The sequence below is a fragment of the Neofelis nebulosa genome, chromosome 7 (genome assembly GCF_028018385.1).
Source record: "Neofelis nebulosa isolate mNeoNeb1 chromosome 7, mNeoNeb1.pri, whole genome shotgun sequence".
NCBI classification, from domain to species: domain Eukaryota; kingdom Metazoa; phylum Chordata; class Mammalia; order Carnivora; family Felidae; genus Neofelis; species Neofelis nebulosa.
Window position 1 is genome coordinate 59,359,553 of NC_080788.1, and position 22,343 is coordinate 59,381,895.

Here is a 22,343-nt window from a genome sequence, read left to right on the forward strand (position 1 = left end):
AGTTATCTTTATGCCTTTGCATTAAAACTACCTACAGACGGGGTGCCTGGGTGGCTCAGTCGGTTGAGCGTCCGACTTCAGCTCAGGTCACGATCTCGCGGTTTGTGAGTTCGAGCCCCACGTCAGGCTCTGGGCTGATGGCTCAGAGCGTGGAGCCTGCTTCCGATTCTGTGTCTCCCTCTCTCTCTGCCCCTCCCCCATTCATGCTCTGTCTCTCTCTGTCTCAAAAATAAATAAACATTAAAAAAAAATTTTTTTTAAACTACCTACAGAATAACAGAGTCCTGGGATGTAGTTAGCGCTCATTAAAAGTAGTGGCAGCAATGATAATAGTAGTAATATAAGTAGTATTAACTATTTGCATTGTATTTATCATTATTATAATTATCTGAGCTGGTGTTATTGTACAGGAAATTCAAACTATAAGATAGACAGCCAGATTGTATTTAAATTAAGAATTTTTCCATGCCTTAGATTTATTGACTCTAAGATTTGTGTGAAAACTTTATCAACAAATGTTAAGAACTACTCTATGAGTGTGTTCCTTCTTTCTAGACTAGTTGATTAGAATTTTCAGTCCAAATTAGCATATGAAACACTTTGTCTTCTAAAAGAAAAAAAAAAAAGGATCCACAGAAATTCAACCATATTTATGCAACCATAAAATATATTCCCCTAACCTGTGTGTGTCTCTTCCTTCTATCCCTCTCTACTTTCCCCTTGGCCCACTGAACTTTCTCCAAATTGTGGTCTACCATTGACGATAACTTCTGCAATCTAGCATTCAAGAGTCTCCATAATCAGGTGGAGTTCTATATTACTCAGTTTTGTCTTCCAATTATTACATTGTAATAATATAATAATAACTCACAGCTGTACAGTTTTTTAAAGACGGACTTGTATATAGATTATGCATTTTTATCGTCTCCACTAACTCCCCAACACAGAACCTCTACTCTGAGCACCATAGAATTATTAGCGACCCAGATATATTATGCTCATCTCTGTGATTTTATTACTCTGTTCCTTTAACTAGAATATTAGCTTCGGACCCCTTCACTAACTCAAATACAAAACCGTTTTCAAGTCTCCAGATGCTGGGCAGGCCAATGGTTCTGAACACTTGCTTTAGAGTCAGAAAGACCAAGACAGGCTTCCCAGCTTGAGACTCACTAGTGTATGACTCTGCCTAATCACCGTGCTTTACTTTCTTCATCTGTTAAGGAAGAAAATAATGCCTACCTTATACAGTTGTTTCAGTAATGACATACATAATTATACATGTAAATATTTAACATGGAGGCTAACAGTAAAGCAATGAATAGTAGCTACCTTCTTCCTACAATTATTATTGTTAAATATCTAGCCCCAACACGTATCTCCTCCATGAACCTTCATTTAAGACCTCTGCCCACCACAAATGCCCTTTCTTTGAACTGCACGAGCCAATTCTTTTTCATACCTTATAGTACCCAATAGTCTTATTCTCTAATTATTGGTATTTATGTCCTGATGTCTGGTCTTCCCAACTAGATGAAAGTATCCAGGTATCATATCTTCTCAATTCTCTGTATCCCTCAAAGCACAAGGTTGGACTCATTGTGGACTGCACTCAGCACTCATTATAACTGAAATTTAAAGAACCCCCACACTCTTTATTATGACTAGTATTTAGAGATCTGGTCCCACAGGTAAGAACCACTCAGGGGCTGTTGGAAACTATGAATCTTCCCCTTTGGGATAGCCCCACAAAATTCTCAGGGGCTTTCTCAACTTCCACTCATGATGAATGGAGAGCCTGACAACATTCCTAAGTGAGACACAAGTCTAGCTTCTTCAGAAAGTTCCTCTTCATGTAGCTGTGCTCAGAGAGCCTTCTAACTAACAGAGAAATGGTACCTCCTGCCAACCTTCTCCTTCCCTCAAATAATCTGATGTCGTTTCCAGGCTGTACAGTGGCCTCATCAGCAAAGGAAGAATAAAGCCAACAGTTGGCTGTGTCACACAGCTCGAATTTAATTCACTTACTGGGGAACATCACAGGCTGCCAATAGCTGAGAATTCCTCCCTTCAAGAGAATGAATTAAGCAAATCTAGAAAAATATTGACAGTTTTCCAGTCGTCCAATAAGATCAGCGACTGTACCAAAGACCCTGGTTCTCAGCATGTGGAGACAGTTTGTGGTTCCTATGCCTGGAATGTTTCCCCCACCCCTTTAACTGGTTTATTCCTTGGTTGCCTTCAGGTGTTGGATTAACTGTTCCTCCCTTCAAGGAGCCAGGGATCTGGTTAGAACACCCTGGTCACCTTTTCTTCTCTGTTGGCCTCAACACAACTGTATTTAAGGAACTGTATGTGTGTCCCAGGCCCGTCTTCCTCTGTGGAAGGTAAGATCCATGTGTGTAGAAATTGAAGACTGTCTTATTCACTGCTGTAACCCCAGGGTTTAACAGAGGGCCTGGCCCCAAGAAAGTGCACACAAATATTTATTTATGTTGAGGGATAAATAAAACAGTGAGTTGAAGGGTTTTGCTGACCTGGCTTTAGGTGCTTTACCAATGATCCCACTTTTACAACTGTTCCTGAAGCTTCATGCCCCAGCACCATTGGCTTCTTCACAATAAAATCCCCAATTCGACCATGCTGCCAGTAGTGGACATCTGAGCCGCAGATTCCAACGGAATGCATCCTCAGCAGCACTTCTGATAAAAGGAAGGAGAAAACAAGTGAGGGAATGAACCATCCTCCCTGCAGCCTGAGGCACCACCATACTTCCCCTCTGGACAGGAAGAGGGTTTGGTTTCAAAGGCCGGATACAACCACAGAGGGAAACAAGCTAAACAGCAACACTAATGAAGGCTTACAAGCCAGGAAAAGCTTCCACAGAGCAAAATAACTGCTTTTGAGGGTTAATGCTATGTGTCAGCTCAGCTAGGCTGTGGTGCCCAGCTGTTTGGTCAAACAGAAGATGTTGCCGGGAGGCTATTTTTTAGATGTAATTAACATTGGAGTCTACTGACTCAATAAGTAAATTATAAAAAGTAAAGCAGATTACTCCACCTAATGTGGGTGGTCCTCATCCAATCAGTTGAGGGCCCTAGGAGAAGATTGAGATTTCCCGAAGAAGGAATTCCCCAAGACTGAAACATCAACTTTGACCTGAATTTCTAGCATGCTGGTCAGCCCTACAAATTTCAGATTTGCCAGTCCTCACAATCACATGAGCCAATGAAGATAAATCTCTTCCAGCCCTCTCTCCACATACATATATAATAAACCTATATATAAACAAATCTATATGCTCAATCTCTCTTTCTCCTCTCTCTTTCTTGGTTCTGCTTCTCTGGAGAACTCTAATCCACTGCACAAATAAGATATTATTAATGGGAAGAAATGTATCAACCATGTAAGGGAAAAAACTGTTTTCGAGGAGAAAACTGTTTCTAGACAATATGCTACGCCTGAATCTTAACAATTCCTGAGAGGAAGGCTGGCAAAATCTAGGCTTGGCAACACTTTGTGAGCTACCTGGCTGCGTTCTGCATGCCTGTTGTTCTGTTTAAAAGTGCAGATTTAATTTAAACCACCCAGAGATTTCAACTGGTATTTCCCCTTCGCAGGTTTGAATAAAGTGAGATGTGTTGGTATTGTTGTTGTCAGTTTTCCAAATTGAAAATAATGATGCTACTGAGCCCCTCTGCAAAACAAACACGAAAGGATTACTGGCCCAGTCTGACTAAGGTGAGCACGTTGCAAGTATCTCCCTCAGAAAAAGCTCTGCCTTAGAAAGACAAAGAGACCTAAAGCTCTGCTATGCATGCAGGTGTTGCACACCCTGCCCTTGCCACACATCACGGGTGATCCACAGGTGTGGTTCTGTAGAATCTTCTCTGTCCTTGGCCTTGGTGACAGAGTAAGAAATGGCAGGGTGAATACTGAGATCAAAGGTAGAGAAAATGATCTCAGAGTTTCCTCTCTACCAATTTATAATAAGAGATTAAATTTCACTTGCTAGAAATGCTAGCTGAAATTTGCTATTATTTCCCCATCCAATCAAGGGCAGCAAGAGACGAGAAAGAAAAAGCAGAATGTTGTATCAGAGAAACAGTACCAGGGTCCTTTGGGTCCAAGACAGCCCTTGTTTGGATGCTTCTAGAATCCATACTAACTTTTCAGGACACAGTGAGGTGCTCTTTCATGTCTCTGAAACACCATATCTTGGTGAAAACACTTAAGCCCTAAATATACATTACGTGTTAAACACTGATAGAAACAGCTATTATCTGTATTCTTATCACTATAAATCAACAATGCAGCTGACCTTTGAGTAGCAAAGCTCTTGAGATTCCAGGAAAGTTGCCTTCAATCTGATGTTCACACGGAAGCTACAGCTCTGGGGAAAGGTGGGAAAGCACATCCCCAACTCAAGGACAGAAAGGAGACCTGAGTGGCTGGGTGCTGGGATGAGCTATCTATAGACACTCTCCCCCTTGCTCTCAGCCTCACCACAGAGTCCTGCACATTATGAAGTGGGACTCAGGGGACGAGAGGGATTGAAAAACTGTCAGCAGGTATCTTGCCCAAGCCAACAGGGCGGCATGACTTCCCCAGGTACAGACACCACTCAAGGAAATGTGCATATCAACTGGGCCTCACAGGCTCACCTGGTGAGAGGCTGGAAGACTGGAACAAAGGTGGCAGGAACCCTGCCCCAGAGTACTCACCCAGTGTCTGTGCTTAGTTGATTATGACCGTGGGGTGTTGCTCCATACACCCCCTCCCACCCCCACTGGACAGAAAGTCCTAGTCTTCTTCCAATGACGCTCTCTTTTCTAACTAAGAGATTAAGTTCTGTGGACGTCCTCATTTTCCAAACTTGGGTAAGGGTTAGGGTTAGGACAGGATTTGGCCACCCAAACGGCAGCTTATATAGAGAGAGTAACTAACCTACCTCTGTTGTTAGGTCAAACAAGGAACAACTCTGCCTTTTTGTCCAGAAATTGAAGACATTTAATGTCAAAAACTCTGGGACAAGTCAGCAGTCTGATGTGGTAACTCTTCTGGTTCTATCACTGTTTTTATTTCATGTAGGAGTCAAGTTGAACCTATCCAGTCATGCTGTGAATAACAGACTGGGTTTACAGCCTAACAAAAACACAGTTTTCAATTGGAGGTAAAGTAATAAACAGAAGGAAAAGGGGGGTAAGGGAACAATGCACAGGTGTCTCCAGTGTAAATAATAAGAAGTAAGTCAAGTGTCCCAAGGACCTACCATTTGGTCCTGGTTCAGGGATCGGATAGTTCTCCTAAAGGAAACAAAATAGAAAAACCATTTAGTATGCACAATAACTTTCCCTTATGAACATTTTCAACTTTTTTTTAAAGTAGGCTTCACACTCACTGCAGAGCCCAACATGAGGCTTGAACTCATGACCCTGAGATCAAGACCTGAACCGAAATCAAGAGTTGGACACTTAACTGGCTGAGCCACCCAGGTGCCCCTCAACTATTTAATTAATGTGGAGTTTCATTCAAATGCTTCTTCTTAGAATTAACACAGGTTCAGACCACACTGCTACCGGGTGAATGCCTGAGGGGACACACTAGATAGTGCTGACTCTAACTGCTGACCTCACCCCACCACGGATTTACCCTGGACTAATAAAAAGTATATATGCTCCCCTAGGCAGAAAGGATGTTTGGGCTGTCTTCCTATCAGATCCTGCCCTCCTCAAAAACCACATTCTTAAGATACAGATTTGTTTGGTCTGGGAAACTCATAGAGAAAGGATAGGGTATGTGGTAATTCTATGTGAGGGTTTTGATCTCTACTCATACCTTTACATCAGCACACGGACCACTGCTTGGTCCTCTCTTCTGAAACCTCCCATGTGGACTTTCAGATGCCCTTTGGGAACACACAGGACCTGCATTTTGACTACTCTCCAGGTTCAACAAGCAATCTAGGGCATCTGGGTGGCTCAGTTGCTTGAGCATTTGATTTCGGCTCAGGTCACGGTCTCATGGTTTGTGAGTTGGAGCCCTGAATTAGGTGAGCTTGTGCCCTGCCTCTGGTGAGCCTAGCTTCTCTCTCCGTCTCCCTCTCTGCGCCTTACTCATCTGTACTCTCTCTCTCTCTCTCTCTCAAAAACAAAAACAAACAAACAAAAAAACCCCAATCTGAGCTATTCTGGCATTCACAGCTATTATTATTGTTATTATTATTATTATTATTAACATTAACCAACATTTCTTCCCATTGCTAACTAGCTAGGAAATTCCTGGTGACAAGAAGGAAGGACAGTGAGTGGCTAAATCCAAGTGTTCATTTTATGAATTCTTTGAAGGCAGCCAAGAAGAGGAAGGAATGTAAAATGTTCACTGTACCAACTATGTGCCAGACAACATTCTGGCTTCACACACATCATGGCACATGGCCCACAGTTTGTAGATGAGAAACCTGAGGCTGGGAAGTTAAATAACTTGGCCAAAGCCATACCACCACAGAGTGGATAAACCAGGACTAAACCTGATTCCCCAACTGCCTCACTGCATCCCACACTGCACTCCAGGGGTAGAAGATGCCTTTTCTCCTTCCAGGGTGATGCAAGAAGCAGCCAGACAGGTGATGACAATGTTGGGGCTGGGCCCCATGCACAGTGCTCTGTCTGGGAGGGGCACTGCTCAAAGCTTGCCCCTTTCAGAAAGCCTCCCCCAGATGCTTTAATAGGGTAGCAATAAATGACACCCGAGCTATTTTGCTAACAAAATAACCTCGATGCCAAAGACCATGCCTTCAATCTCTTCAGTCACCAGGTACAGTGTACTGCCTCAAACATGGAGGGGAGGGAGAGAGGTTTGTTCTTGTTATGTAACCACTGTCCATGACGGACACCAAGGAAGGTCTGTGGTTCTCACTCAACTCAGATTACCAACCTTTCTGTTGAAATAGCTTGATGCTAATTTGAATTCCTTGCCCCCAGTGGAACCAAGTCCAAAGAGACAATTGCTAATGCTGATTAGCTAACATTGACCAACTTTTTTCTACCAGGTCCTGTGCTAAGTGCTGCACATGCATCACCTCAGTTCATCCTCACAGTGATGTGCCCATGGCAGCACTATGATAAAATTGGTGGAACTATATCCAAAGCAGCTTGATGTGGGGAAAACACTTCTCAAGGCAGTTTTTCATCTCTTGATAACTTAAACTGGCTACCTGTGAAAGGAAGGAAGGAAGGAGGGTGGGGAGAGGGAGTCCATCTAAAAATGGGCAACTCAGGATAGCTGGCTGTCACCAAAACCACTCAGAGCTGCAAGTCCCATCTCTGACATTATACATCAGGGATTGCCACATAAAGTTCTGTTTCTCTCATACTGGGTGAGATTTTAAACTGCAGGTTAATTGAAACTAAAGAGTAAGGCCTTTATTTCAAACATGGAACAGCACCCCATCCTTCCCGGTAAAGGCACTGTTAGGCAACTTCTCAAGAAACAAGAGATAAATCCACAGCATATTCTTCATATCCTTACCTCCAACCAGGCCAGCCCTGAATACCCATTTAGGGGTGGAGAGGGGTAAGAATCAAGCTCAAAGCCAACAGTTGGCCCTGAGTCACTAGAGATTACCACTGTAAACATATGCTGCAGGTTAACAGAGCTGACCAACTTTGGCCATCCCACCCCCGCAGAGCTGCAGTGACTTTCAGAGACACTAGAGGACGCTGTGCTGACAGCACGGTTTTTCCTTGGTAGCAGATCACACATTGTGGAGAACTTAAATACCTCTCCTTGCAAACCAACTTTTTTTTTTCCATTCTCATTCTTGCTGACTCTAACCACTCTTACAATTCAGCTTGACTCCTGACTCCCCTCTCTGCAGGAGACATGCCACAGAAGCACAAGACCATGTTAAGATCAGTCCCTAAGTCTGTAAATGTTATCCTAAGCATGGCTGCAGAGCTCGTGTTGTAGAAAGTTATCACAACGGGGTCACTGAAAAAACTTTGCTTTTCGTTTGTGGTTCCTTGGTATGACGCTGGCCACAGTCCTCTGTTTACTTAATCTCCTTTTTCTGTCTCAGATTTCGGTGAGGATATTCTTTTGTTCACCCATTTCTTAGCCCGTCTGAGATCCCTCAACTTCCCCTTTTATCCTCATTGCCCTTCCATTCTCCCAAAGTTTTGTTATCATGCATATTCAAGCTTTCCTAAACAGTATTTCTTACCTTTCTGGGAGTAACAGTAAACAAAGGGATAAGGAGGAGTTAACTGTTTTTTCCAGAATTTTTCACAAGTCAGAAATGCATCACAGACCTCCTTCCATCCCCTCCAGGTCTCCTCCCACCTCCTGGAATAAGTCATGGAAGTACTTCATGAAGAACTCTGTGGGGGAGCGCCGGGGTGGCTCAGTTGCTTCAGCCTCCTTTGGCTCAGGTCATGATCTCACCGTTCATGAGTTCAAGCCCCATGTGGGGCTCTGTGCTGACAGCTCAGACCCTGGAGCCTGCCTCTCTCTCTCTCTCTCTCTCTCTCTCTCTCTCTCTGTCCCTCCCACCCCCCCGCCCCCCGCACTCACACTCTGTGTGTCTCTCTCTCTCTCTCTCAAAAATAAATATTTAAAAATAGAAAAAAAAAAAAAAAAGAACTCTGTGGGAACATGGAATCCTCCCAGGTGTCTCTTGTATCCTAAATGCTATCTTGTATTTCCTAAATATACTTTCTCAAGTTAGCCTAAATATTTCTCTCCCAAATATATCCTCATAGCCCCTTATCTTCTACTTCCACACACATCTGAGTTCATATACCCTCAGTACATCTTGCTTGGGTTGCAGAAACAGCCTCAACATGAGGAGAAATCAAGGGAAGGTGCCTTCTCCCTCCGGCAGCTGACCTGTGTGGAGCAGGGGTGAAGCACTCAGACTCTGGAACAACATGTCTGTGTGCAAACTGAGGCTCCCCTCCACCAGCTGCATGACCTCGGGGCAGTTACATAACCTCTTTGCGCCTTCAATTTCCTCCTCTGTATAATGAGGATATTCAGAAAATAGAGTGCCCGGCTCATAGTAAATAAGTTAGGTCTTATTACAAAAGAAATAGAATCAAAGTTATTTTTTCTATAATTAATTCACAGTATGGTTGAACCAGCTCTGGACAGCCTTGTCCTTTTCCTTCTGAAAAGGGTTACTTCTTAAATTTGTTTTGGGGAGAAGTTATTTCCCTTGTTTGTCACATCAGTATTAAGAGACTTGAACTGCTTTTCTTAAAAGGCTGGAATTTGGGAGAAAGTGATATAGGATTCCAGCCTAGTGTTTTAAGCCTGATTCTACCAGTTGTGGGAAGGTGTTAGGCCAACCTCCCTGCCTTAGACTGAGGGCTTAGAGGCTGGCCTCACCCCAGGTCCTCAAAGCCCACGTTCGCCTCCCACCCCCATCTGTACCCAGACAACCTGTTGTCTGGCTGCCCTGCACAGAAAGAGCAGGAGAGAGCAGAAGACCTTATTTTGGCTTCCCTCCCTCCTCAATTTTCCTCTTCCCTTGAGCATGTTTTGAGCGTGGGAGGAAAATCCAAAGATTTCCTAATTAGCCATTTTGTCATAAACGGCTTTGTTCTAGGGGCGCCTGGGTGGCTCAGTCAGTTAAGCAGCCAACTTCAGATCAGGTCACGAATTCACGGTTCATGAGTTCGAGCCCTGCGCTCGGCTCTGTGCTGCCAGCTCAGGGCCTGGAGCCTGCTTCAAATTCTGTTATCTCCCTCTTTCTCTGCCCCTCCCCTGTTTGCGCTCTGCCTCTCAAAAATAAATAAACATTAAAAAAAAAAAAAAAAGACTTTGTTCTAGCTGCATTAGGCCTGGCAAACTTGGGGTCAAAGTAGAAGGGTTGAACACTCTCCCAAAATCCACTGAGCCACTCTCCGGCCCAAGCCCTCAGGGCTCCAACCAGCCTTCTTCTGCTAACAATCTTTATAAAATGCAAATCAATTTAAAGTGCCCAGTGGCCCTGTAAAATCCTAAACTCTCTATGTTCTGGCCACCGTGTTCTCAGCAAGCCTCTGCAATTAGCAGCACACCCTTGCAGCAGAGCCTGCTTTGGATCCTGTCTCCCTCTCTCTCTGCCCCTCCCCAACTCTTGTACACATGGTATCTCCAAAAATAAGCATTGCAAAAATAATAAAAAAACACTGAAAAAAATAACATTAAGCTGAATATCACTTCACAAAATCTGAACATTTTTCCTCCAGTAATTAGTGTTCTTAATGTCAATCTGATTGAGAAAATTGCCAGCTTTAACAGCCACACTAAAAGATCAAGTGGATGCCAATACTGTGAGTACATATTTCTCCTCCTTCTTAATTTTTGTCATGCAATTTTGAAAGATAAATTTCCCCCCATACCCATAATTCTAACTTTTCCCTTCAGAATAGGGCTTTTACTACCTCTCTTAGTAGTACTAGGACTTATTACATAAAATGTTCTGATCCTATTTGTGGTATTGTTGACTGCCCCTGCTGCTTTTAGGGGAATGTGTTAGCTTTGTGCCTCTGGACCTCCTGCAGACAAAGGCACTGTCCTTCCCTATCGGTTGGCAGAGATGGCCAGATTTGCTGGATTTAATTTCCTGTTGTTTATTGGTTTGGGTCTTGTTTTATTGTTAAAATAAATATTAAAATATTAATAATATTTAATATTAAATTATGATATCATTTAATTTAAATAATATTGTTTAATAATAATATTAAAATAAATATTAATTAAAATATTAAAATAAGGGAAGGGGTATTTCTTTGGGCTATTTGCTACTACCTGATTTTCCCTTTTTCAGAAGGAGTTTTAGACTATTTTCAGTGCCTCTGACTAATAAATCTAGCTCAGGTGTTAAAGGGTTAAGTAGCCAGCATTTCCCCACTCAGAGTAAACTCCCAGTGTAATCCAGCTGATACTTGAAGCCTATCAGGCCCTTTAAAGTGATCTTATAGATACTAGCTCTGTCAGCTGATGGCAAAAATAACCAGGGAAAAAGACATTGTGCTCAGGACCACTGGAGGTGCCAGTGTTGATGCCCCCGCATTAAATAATCCCCTTGTCCTTACCCACAAATCTTAACAGTAAAGTACATATGCAAGGATGGGATATTTTCAATGTGTTATATTACAGACATAGAATTATTTTACTTTAAAAATAATTATTACAGGGGTGCCGGGGTCAGTTAAGCAGTAGACTCTCAATTTTGGCTCATAATTTCACAGTGTGAGATTGAGCCCCCTATTGGGATCCCCACTGGGCATGCAGTCAGTTTAAGAGTCTCTCTCAAAAAAAAAAAAAAAAAAGTCTCTCTCTCCCTCTCCTCCTGTCCCTCATAAATAAATAAATAAATAAATAAATAAATAAATAAATAAATAAATAAATAAAATTTGTACAGATTCAAATCAAATCTTTTGATCTAGGGTATAACACATTTCCTCAAAGTGCAAAAACTCATCTTCATGGGGCCTGATTAATGTTTAATTAAGCTCCATACTGGTACATTTCCTCTGCCCTTTATAATTAAACATCAACCCATCATTCTAAAATGACTATTTTCCCTTTAACTTGTTCTTTCCTCCAGAGGAAAATTTATCATCCCAAAATTTATCTCTTTGGCATAAGAATTATTTTAGGCTGATTATTTTTAACAAACAGCTGAATAGGAAAATATCTGAAAACTATGTAAATTTTGTAAAAGAGATTTATGCTGACAAGGAAAATCTCCATTTGTAAGGGTGTCTCCCTCTCTGTTCCAGGAAAAGGATAACTATCTCTCTAGATAGTTTTCTAGGAAGAAGGCACAGATTTAAATTTGCATAACAACCTTACCCTTGTTTACTGTGCTTTTTCCTGAAACCTGCCATAACTGGTTTCCCTCACTCTAGGACCTTTTGTCTTTAGCTGGAAATGGTATTTAAGATGGTGGCTTAGGCCATTTCTGGAAATTATTCAGTTTTCCTGATATCTCCCATGCATATAGGAAGTACAGTTATAAAATTTGTTTACTGGGGCTCAGTCGGTTGAGCGTCTGACTTTGGCTCAGGTCATGATCTCACAGCTCACAGGTTCGAGCCCCTGGTCGGGCTCTGTGCTGACAGCCTGGAGCCTGCTTCGGATTGTGTTTGTCTCTCTCTCTCTGCCTCTCTCAAAAATAAATAAACATTAAAAAAAATTTTTTTAAAACAACTTGTTTAGTTTTCTCTTGTTAGTCTGTCTTTTAGGGGCGCCTGGGTGACTTAGTTGGTTAGCATCTTGGCTTACGGACTTTGGCTCTGGTCATGATCCGTGAGCTCGAGTCCTGCATCAGATGCTCTGTAGTCAGCCCAGAGCCTGCTTTGGATCCGGCCTAACCTCTCTGCCCCTCCGCCACTCTCGTGTGCGTGTGTGTGTGCGCGCGCGCGCGTGTGTGTGTGTGTGTGTGTGTGTGTGCGCGCGCGCGCGCGCCCGCCCTAAAAATGAATAAACTTAAAAATAATACATTTTAAAAAATCTGTCTTTTATTACAAGGGGTCTCAGCCAATAACCTAGAAGCACAGGAAGAAAATTACTTTTCCTCCCCTACATGGTAAAACAAAAATCTGACTATCCCCTATCCCAAACCCACTGTTCAGCTTCCTGGATGTGGGGGCTGGGTTGTTCCATTCTCCCTGGCCAGATGCTGGTGCCTGAAATCTGGCAGAGCTGTCAAGGGTAAGGCAGATAAAGTGGACGCGCAGTGGACTACTCCTGATGCAATGCGGACCTAGTACTACGTCTACTATTGATGCAACACCTACAGAAACTGATGGGAGAATTTACAAATATTTACAACATTTGACATTGCCGCAACATCAAAATGTAGCAATACAAGCATATCAGTTCATGGCTAAAAATATAAAATTGGTGCTTCATTCGGGATAGTTTGTGAAGCAATGCATGAAAGCACCCAGCGTATGCCTGGGATATAGTAGGCACTCAACATGCTCTCTCTTTGTTTCCCTTACCTTTCAAGTGAAACCTAGAGCATGAAAAAAAAAAAAAAAAAAAAAAAGCCTCCCTCCTCCCCCCACCAAAAACAGCTTCTGTGGAAAAAACTAATCTGTTTTATATCTCAACTTCATGAACTAGTAACTCAAAGAGAATTCATTTCCCAATCACAAGCAACTTCTGGATTTCTCAAGACTGACCAGAGAGACACAAAGTAATTTGACTGGTAAATACAGATGGATATAAGATTATCTCCTGGGCCCACATGTATTATAATTTGGCTAAAAATTGTCCACATAGCACAAAAAGAAAAAAAGATTGTCCATGCATTTGTAGGTCTTGGTCTCATCTCTTTTTATGCTGAGATGTGTAGAGCATCTGATGCAGGACTCGAGCTCCATAAGGCTGGGTCTTTTACAGCACCATCCCACTGTAATGGTCCTGCCCCAAGGTGGGCCATTTTGGCATATGTGGGATTATTTTGAGCTGAAGGGAATCGAGATCCTGTGGGCTCAGGAGAAACGTTTGCCCCTCTCTTAAATACAAAGAACAATCTAAATTGGAGACTCTTGGGTGCCTGGGTGCCTCAGTTGGTTGAGCATCGGACTTTGGCTCAGATCATGATCTCAGGGTTCGTGGATTCGATCCCCACACCGGGCTCTCTGCTGTCAGTGAGAAGCCAGGTTCAGATCCTCTGTCCCCCTCTCTCTGTCCCTCCCCAGCTCGAGCTCTCTCAAAAATAAACATTAAAATAAATAAATAAATAAATAAATAAATAAATAAATAAATAAATAAATAAATAAATTAGAGGGTCTTTACAGAGTAAGGGCTATCTATTACCAGAGATAAACTTTATCTGAGCCATCTATCTGTAGGGCAGGGCAAACATTTATTTACCAAACATTTACTTTTTCATTTTTCTGTGAATTACATTCATTCCCTTTGAAGTCCCAAGCCCCTATCCCCTTTCTCCTTGGTTCAGAACGACACATATAACCTCATTTTGCCTGACTGTCTTTGGAATTTCCATTGTCTGTATGGATTCTCTGGACACATGCTATTAAATTTTATTTTCTCCTGTTAATCTGTCTTGTGTCAATTTGATTCTTAGTCCAGCTAGGACCTTTGAGGAGACAAGAAGTCTTGCTCCCTGACATCATCTAGTCCCCACACACCCCAGAGATGAGAACTACTGTCATCCCCATTATACAGATGGGAAACTGAAGCAGAAAGTAATTTGGTGAATCACACAACTATACACAGCAGAGCTGGCACTAAATCCCACTCGGGGCCTCAACCTGGCTCGTGACCTTATTACTGTTTCCTTTTTAAGAGGACCTCAGTGAGCTGACACTTTTTGCTGACAGGCTGTTTGCCTCTTTATGCATCAGCTTGGCTGCCTCTCCCCTTGCTCCCTTCTCTATTTAAAATAGGGAGGGAAAAGTCAGTCTTTTTTTGTTACCTCACATTTTTGTTTTTCTCATTATAAATGAAAACCACCAGTCAGTGTATATGTGTGTGTGCTTGTGTCTATGTGTATGTATGTGTGTGTGTGTGTGTGTGTGTGTGTGTGTGTGTAGGTGCACATACTCTCTCTCTCTCTCTCTCTCTCTGATTTACCATGCAACTTACAAAATGCCTGGAGCCCAGGCACCATGGAGGCCTGAATCCCCAGGTCAGGGAGCACTGAAGCTGCCTTGGCCTTTCCCTTGCTGTGGTTGAGGTCATCACTAGCTACATAACAGGCAAGGAATTTAATTTTTCCTTCCCTGCGGCCACAGCATCAAGAAAGAAAAGGGAATCCAGCCTTCTCCATAAGCAGGAAAATGGCTAAGTGTTCTGTTTCCTTCCCAGCAGGTGGAAGATGGCAGGAGTTTCAAGTGGCCCAGGTTAAATTTCCCCCACAGAAGCCCAGCCATGGCTGCTGGCTGGTCTCTGGGCTGTCCTGAAGTGGGATGGCAGCACTGGGAAGGGTCGAGCCCTTGCTTCCTGCTTCAGAACCCTTCCAAATCCTGCTACAGATTTTAGAAATTGGCCTCCCCCCAGACAGCTCCCTTCACATGAGTTCCTGAGGCACAGCCCTTTCTTTCTATCAGTGGACCCTGAGCCTGGTCGGACAAAATGGCCACAGCCTGCTCTGCCCAGGAACTCTTGGATTTCATTTTGGTTCTCCCACAGAAAGAAAAACTGGTGTTCCCTCCCAAGGTGCCCCAGGACTGGTCCTCCTTGTTGCTTTCTGGTTTACTAACAGTACCAATCCCCAGTCCCAATCTACTTACCTATTCACCTTACAGAAGGGGGTGGAAGAGTAAAGATAGTCTATGGAAGTAGGGGAAGGGGGTCCTTCTCTGGAGGGAGTGGTGAGGGGCCAGGAAGGTCTGTGTTGCATTGCAGGTATCTGAGGCAGCATAGGCATCCCTGGTCACTCATCTCAGCGGACAGCTTTCTGCCTTTTCCCATGAGTGTGAGGCTCTCTCCAGGGTAGTGTCCTCCATTTGCTTTCTCACTCTACATGTCCTACTCAGCCTAGGCAAGTTCATCCAGCTACAATTTCCCACTAGGGTGCTACTTTGGGCAAGGCAATAATATTTTGTTGAGCAGGACAGTGCTATATTTGAGAATGAGGGAACTTCGGGTCCCCCTACTTCTCCACCATGTTGACTCCTCCAACAGGGCAGTGCTGTTAACTCTATGAAGTCTGTCCCTCAGTTACTGTGACAAACCCTCTCCCCATTCCCAAATGCCTTGTGGGGAGGAGGTGAAGTACTGCCCAGTAGAGAAGCAAATGACTCCTGAACTTACATTTCCAGCCCCAAAAAATCAACCCTGCACCCCCGATCCCTAAAACCAAGGTAATTTCTCAAAGACACCTTGATGTTGTGTCCTAGAGACATCTTACACTCAAACCTGACCTCAATATTTTACTCTACTCTTTTGTCTAGTAAATGATCCCACCACATCCTACTCTCAAACAAACCTGAGGCTCTCATGAATCCACCCTGAACCATTTTAGTGTAACCACAGGCTACATTCTTTAGCCCATCATGCATTTTCTAGAGCCTTTAGGATATACCCACCCCAACTCGTCCCTAATCAAGAGCAGATTCTAAGGCAAAGTTGATTAAAAAATTTTTAATTAAAAATGATTTTTTAAAAAAAATTTTACAGAGAAAGAGTGCACATGAACAGGGGAGAGGGGTAGAGGGAGAGAAAGAATCTCAAGCAGGCTCCACACTCAGCACATAGTCAGACATGGGGCTCCATCCCAGGACCCTGGGATCCTGAACTGAGCTGAAATCAAAAGTCAGATGCTGGGGCACCTGAATGGCTCAGTCGGTTAAGTGTCCTTGGTTAAGTGTCCGACTTCAGCTCAGGTCATGATCTCATGGTCACGTGAGTTTGAACCCCATATTAAACTCTGTGCTGACAGCTCAGAGCCTGGAGCCTGCTTCAGATTTTGTGTCTCCCTTTCTCTGTGTCCCTCCCCCACCCACGCCATCTCTTTCTCAAAAATAAATAAACATTAAAAAAAATTAAAGAGGGGCGCCTGGGTGGCTCAGGTCATGATCTCGTGGTTCGTATGTTCAAGCCCCACATTGGGCTCTCTGCTGTAGATGTAGAGCCCGCTTGGGATCCTGTCCCCCTTTCTCTCTGCCCCTCCCCCGCTTGGTCTCTGTCTCTCTCTCTCAAAAATAAATAAAATTTTTTTTTAAATTTTAAAGAAAAAAGTAGGATGCTCAACCGACTGAGCCATCAGTCACCCCTAAGTTTTTAAAAAAATTATTTTTTTTTAATTTTTTTTTTTTTAACGTTTATTTATTTTTGAGACAGAGAGAGACAGAGCATGAACGAGGGAGGGGCAGAGAGAGAGGGAGACACAGAATCGGAAACAGGCTCCAGGCTCTGAGCCATCAGCCCAGAGCCTGACGCGGGGCTCGAACTCACGGACCGCGAGATCGTGACCTCAGCCGAAGTCGGACGCTTAACCGACTGAGCCACCCAGGCGCCCCAAAAATTATTATTTTTTTTTTTTATAAAATCAATTTTAAGGTTAGCTTCCCGCTCCCTCCAATCTTCAAGGCTTTGTTCTAGACAGCCATGACAGAAAGAGGTCATCTGGCTGAGCAGTGGGACAGGCTGAGTTTGAGAGTTAAGGCAAAGCAGATCCTGGGGTTGCAATTCTAGTTCTGCTACTTATTAGGTCCAGGACTTAAAGCAGGCCCTGAGCAGATGGAGAATCAGGTCCTGTCCACCTCTCCAGCTTTACCACCCTCCAGTCAGTACATCACACTATTTGCAGGGCCAGTAAACAGAACCTGTAATCTTGTACTCCACATATCTTGGCACTTGCTCTTGCATTTATTTGCCTAAATGACTCCTACTCATCCTTCAAGAACCAGGTCAAGTAGCATCCATCTCCTCTGGGACCTCTCCCCTAGGTCCTAGGTTAAGGACCCCTCCCTGTGAGGTCTTTACTCCGTGCAGCCTCCACCAAAGCCCTCACGTTGTCATACTATTAATTTCATCTCGTGTTATAGCAATAAACACTAATAGTGTCACTTTAATTCAAGACCTTGTGTGAGACTCCACAGTGAGTGCAGAGAGCACTGGGAGTCAACCTCTGAGCTCTCATCTGGGCAAGTCTGTCATCCTAGGGACAGTCTTTTTTTTTTTTTTAATGTTTATTTGTTTTTCAGAGAGCACAAGTGGGAAGGGGCAGAGAGAGGGGGAGACACAGAATCCAAAGCAGCTCCCAGCTCTGAGCTGTCAGCAGAGCCCGACAAAGGGCTCTTACTCATGGACAAGAGATCATGACCTGAGCCGAAGTTGGACGCTTAACCAACTGAGCCACCCAGGCACCGCAGGAATCGCACTTTTCTTCAACTGAGAAAATAGGAGAATTGGCTCAGGGCAGGAGTCCTTGGTCTGGGGTCCACAAACCTCTAAAGGTCGATGGAGGCACTTAAAGGAAGTCCATAAAATCTCTGAACTTGCTGCTAAACTCAATCTATTTGCATTCTGTGAGGAGACCACAGATTCATAAGTAGTCAAGAACTGTTAATCTGGATAATCTCCTGAGTCTCTCCCATCTAGATTGGGTGCATAGTCTCTTGAGGAAGGAGGTGCCAGGGAGCAGTAGAGATGGCTGGCATCCGTCCCACACACCCACTGCCATCCCAGGCCCATCTGAGATGGACTTTGTCAAGGGACCCCTGGCATGACCACAGGGCTGATCCTGCAGCTCCCTTAACTTTGGCCCCATGAGCCAGGGAGCAGAGGTAGAAGTATGGTGGACATACACTTAACGCTCTTAAAGAAACATGGGAGCCGGATCAAAGAGGAAAATGGCTGGAAAGTGAACCAAATGGGGACTAAGGGAGGCAAGGAGGAAAGAACCTTTAGAGACATGGACACTATTCAGATACAGAAGTCTAGCACAGGCACAGGCAACACCATGAGTCCTGGTGACGGAGACCTGTGCTGGAAGGAAAAGGGACAGAAACTGGCACTTTCTGAGTCCCTAGTTAGTGCTGGGTACTCTTGTGATCATAATAATCCTGCAAAGGATGTGTAATCAGCCCCAGGCAAGAGAGATTAAATATGAGTTCCACATCTTTTAAATGTGGCCTCCTTTCTGCCCTGCACTGTCTGCTCAGAGAAATTGAGCATATCCTACATCAGGCAGCCTCCTGGTACCTCCTTTTAAAAGTGCAATGATTAGAGACTGACTGCGAATCTGCAGCTGGCAAAGGAGGGAGAAGGCTTCAATCAGTTTGCAACTTTTCTAGGCTCTGGCCACGTGCCGGCCACGGGGCTGGGTTCCGGGAGGCACTGGACAAGAACCTTCCTCTTAGCACCTTACAAACCAGCCATCCCCTCCCCCCAACATGGTAACCAGCTCTGATCTGGGCGGCCAGGGCACAGAGGTGCAGGCCCAGCGCAGCGCTGGAACTGGCGAGCTGGGACGGCGGCTTGACCGAGTTCGGAGGCCAGCAGGGCAGGGTCCGGCTAGGCTTCCCACTCCCCTTCCCGTTTTACCAGGCGCAGGTCTCCGGGTCCGTGCACCACCAGAGAGAGGTTCTCGGGCTTGGCCGCCGCCATGTCGCTGTCTCCCTCCCGGGTCGAGGCTGCAGTCTGCAGGACGCGTGGTGATTCTGGTGACAGCCCCGCGAGGGTTGGGGGTAAGGGTTGTGAGGCCCTGGTTGTCAGAAAAGGCGCACGCCCGGCCGGGGCGGGGCTTCCTCGCCTCTGACAACCTGGGCGGGGCTAGCGGGGGGGGCGGGGCCTTCCTGCTTCCCTCAGGCGCTACCTGGGGGCGCTGGGGGAGGGGGGCCTAAGGAGGGGCCAGAGGAGGGGGTAGGGGAGAGGCGAAGCCGGTCCTCCACAGTCGTCTGCAGGTGCTGCTGTTTAAGTCGGCGTCATATCCAAGGGAACATTGCTGTCCTGAAAGTAACCTGCAGAGGCGTCAGCCACCAGACTAATGTCCTCAGACTTGAGCTGCAGAAGAAGGGGGTTCTGCAATGTGGAGCAGATACTGAAGGCTAGCACTGAGATTCTGATAAGGTGTGTCTCCGTCTTACCTAGAGGTGAGGCCTGGGGGTCTGTATTTGTATTAGCATTGGAAATCTTGAGGCTGCAGATAGGGCACGGTCTACACTTTGAGAAACAGGAACTACACTGATGCAACCTTCATGTGGGCCCTGTATCCCCAGCACCCAGCAAAGTGCCCGGTACAAATAAGAATGAACGAATGCGTCAGTCGGTACAAGTAAGAATGAACGAATGGCTCAGTCGGTTAAGCGTCCCACTTCGGCTCAGGTCATGATCTTACGGTTCATGAGTTTGAGCCCTGCCTCGGGCGCTGGGCTGACAGCTCAGAGCCTGGAGCCCGCTTCAGATTCTATGTCTTCCTCTGTCTGCCCCTCCGCTGCTTGCACTCTGTCTCTCGCATTGTCTCAAAAATAAATAAACATTGGGGCGCCTGGGTGGCGCAGTCGGTTAAGCGTCCGACTTCAGCCAGGTCACGATCTCGCGGTCCGTGAGTTCGAGCCCCGCGTCAGGCTCTGGGCTGATGGCTCGGAGCCTGGAGCCTGTTTCCGATTCTGTGTCTCCCTCTCTCTCTGCCCCTCCCCCGTTCATGCTCTGTCTCTCTCTGTCCCAAAAATAAATAAAAAATGTTAAAAAAAATTAAAAAAATAAAAAAATAATAATAATAAATAAATAAACATTAAAAAAAAAAAAAAAGAATGAATGAATGAATTGACATACCATCTCATGGGCTCCATGCATCAGAGTGAAGAAGCTATGAAATGGAATCTGCAAACCCTTTTTCTCTTAACTGGCTCTGCTTCTTGTAATAGAAGCCGGACTTCTGCGTGCATTCTTCCTTCAGGCTTCTTTTTCCTCAGAAACAATGAAAGTTTACTCCAAGGGGAGAGCTGCCCTCAGGCCTGGCTTCAGTCCGTAAAGGTCCTTCCCTCCTTTGAGAGTAGTGTTCAGGATTTCATTCCCTACAGCCTCTCCCCACACCCAGACATTCTGCTGGATCATTTTATCCCCCCTGGGAGACTTTCCCCAGCACCCAGCCCTTGGAGATAACCCTGTGGCACTCACTGCACACTCCACAGATGGGTCACAACCTGTACTTTCCTTCCCCAACCTGTAATCATCCCTTCCCCAAATGCTCTGGAAGGTCACTGAGGGCAAGGCTTCATTTCTTAAAAAAAAAAAAAAAAAAAAAAAAAAGTCTAGCCCATATTGAGCTCCAGTTGGAAGAGGCGAGTCCGGTCTCAAAATGGAGGTAAAACCACTGCCTGGTTGCCCCCAGCCGGACTCTGTCTCCGCCGCACGGGGCGGGGGGCATGATCCAAAGGAACCAGAGCAGTTGAGAAAACTGTTTATTGGTGGTTTGAGCTTTGAAACTACAAATGATAGTTTATGAGAACGTTTTGAAAAATGGGACACACTTACAGATTGTGTGGTGATGAGAGACCCCCAAACAAACCATTCCAGGGGTTTTGGTTTTGTGACTTACTCTTGAGTGGAAGAGGTGGATGCAGCCATGTGTGCTCGACCACACAAGGGTGATGGACGTGTAGTGGAACCAAAGAGAGCTGTTTCTGGAGAGGATTCTGCAAAGCCTGGTGCCCATCTAACTATGAAGAAAAATTTCGTTGGTGGTATTAAAGAAGATACAGAAGAATACAATTGGAGAGACTGCTTTGAAAAGTATGGCAAGATGGAAACCATAGAAGTTATGGAGGACAGGCAGAGTGGAAAAAAGAGAGGATTTGCTTTTGTACCTTTTGATGATCATGATACAGTTGATAAAATTGTTCAGAAATACCATCACTATTAATGGGCGTAATTGTGAAGTGGAAAAGGCCCTTTCCAAACAAGAAATGCAGTCTGCTGGATCACAAAGAGGTCGTGGAGGTGGATCTGGCAACTTTATGGGTCGTGGAGGAAACTTTGGTGGAAGAGGAGGCTACGGTGGAGGTGGTGGCAGCAGAGGTAGATATGGAGGAGGTGATGGTGGATATAATGGATTTGGAGGTGATGGTGGCAACTGTGGTGGTGGTCCTGGTTAAAGTAGCAGAGGAGGCTATGGTGGTGGTGGGCCAGGATATGGAAACCAAGGCGGTGGGTATGGCGGTGATGGTGGAGGATGTGATGGTTACGATGAAGGAGGAAATTTTGGAGGTGGTAACTGTGGTGGTCGTGGGAACTATAATGATTTTGGAAATTATAGTGGACAACAGCAACCAAGCTGAGCACCCATGAAAGGGGGCAGTTTTGATGGAAGAAGCTCGGGCATTCCCCATGGTGGTTATGGATCTGGTGGTGGAAGTGGTGGATATGGTAGCAGGAGGTTCTAAAAATTTTCAGAAGAAAAGGGCTACAGTTCTTAGCAGGAGAGCGAGCAAGGTGTTGTCAGGAAAGCTGACAGGTTACTTTGAGACAGTCGTCCCAAGTGCATTAGAGGAACTGTAAAAATTTGCCACAGAAGGAACGATGCTCCATAGTCAGAAAAGTTCCTGCAGCTTAAACAGGAACCCCTTCTTGTTCAGGACTGTCATAGCCACAGTTGGCAAAAAGTGCAGCTATTGATGAATGCAATGTAGTGTCAATTAGATGTGCATTCCTGAGGTCTTTTATCTGTTGTAGCTTTTTCTTTTTCTTTTCATTACATCAGGTATATTGTCCTGTAAATTGTGGTAGTGGTACCAGGAATAAAAAATGAAGGATTTTTTAACTTTTCAAAAACAAAAATCTATTGTCTTACTTTTTTTTAAAAATTTTAAATAGCTTTATTGAAGTATAATCGACATACTGTAAATAGCCAATATTTAAAGTAC

General features: G+C 44.6%; 1 protein-coding gene and 1 pseudogene across 1 annotated transcript in view; one reads left to right on the forward strand and one right to left on the reverse strand.

The window, feature by feature from the left end:
• The window catches only part of SORD (sorbitol dehydrogenase), a 34,990-nt gene extending 15,753 nt beyond the window's left edge, over positions 1-19,237 (reverse strand). The window contains exons 1-3 of the mRNA XM_058737886.1: positions 19,024-19,237; positions 5,273-5,306; positions 2,538-2,702 (exon numbers count right to left, since the gene is read on the reverse strand). Of these exons, the coding sequence (XP_058593869.1) occupies positions 2,538-2,702; positions 5,273-5,306; positions 19,024-19,086 (262 nt within the window). The 5' untranslated portion in view covers positions 19,087-19,237. The remainder of the gene's footprint in view (positions 1-2,537; positions 2,703-5,272; positions 5,307-19,023) is intronic.
• Positions 19,238-20,779: 1,542 nt separating this feature from the next.
• Positions 20,780-21,916, forward strand: LOC131518159 (heterogeneous nuclear ribonucleoprotein A3-like; annotated as a pseudogene).
• The last annotated feature ends 427 nt before the right edge of the window (positions 21,917-22,343 follow it).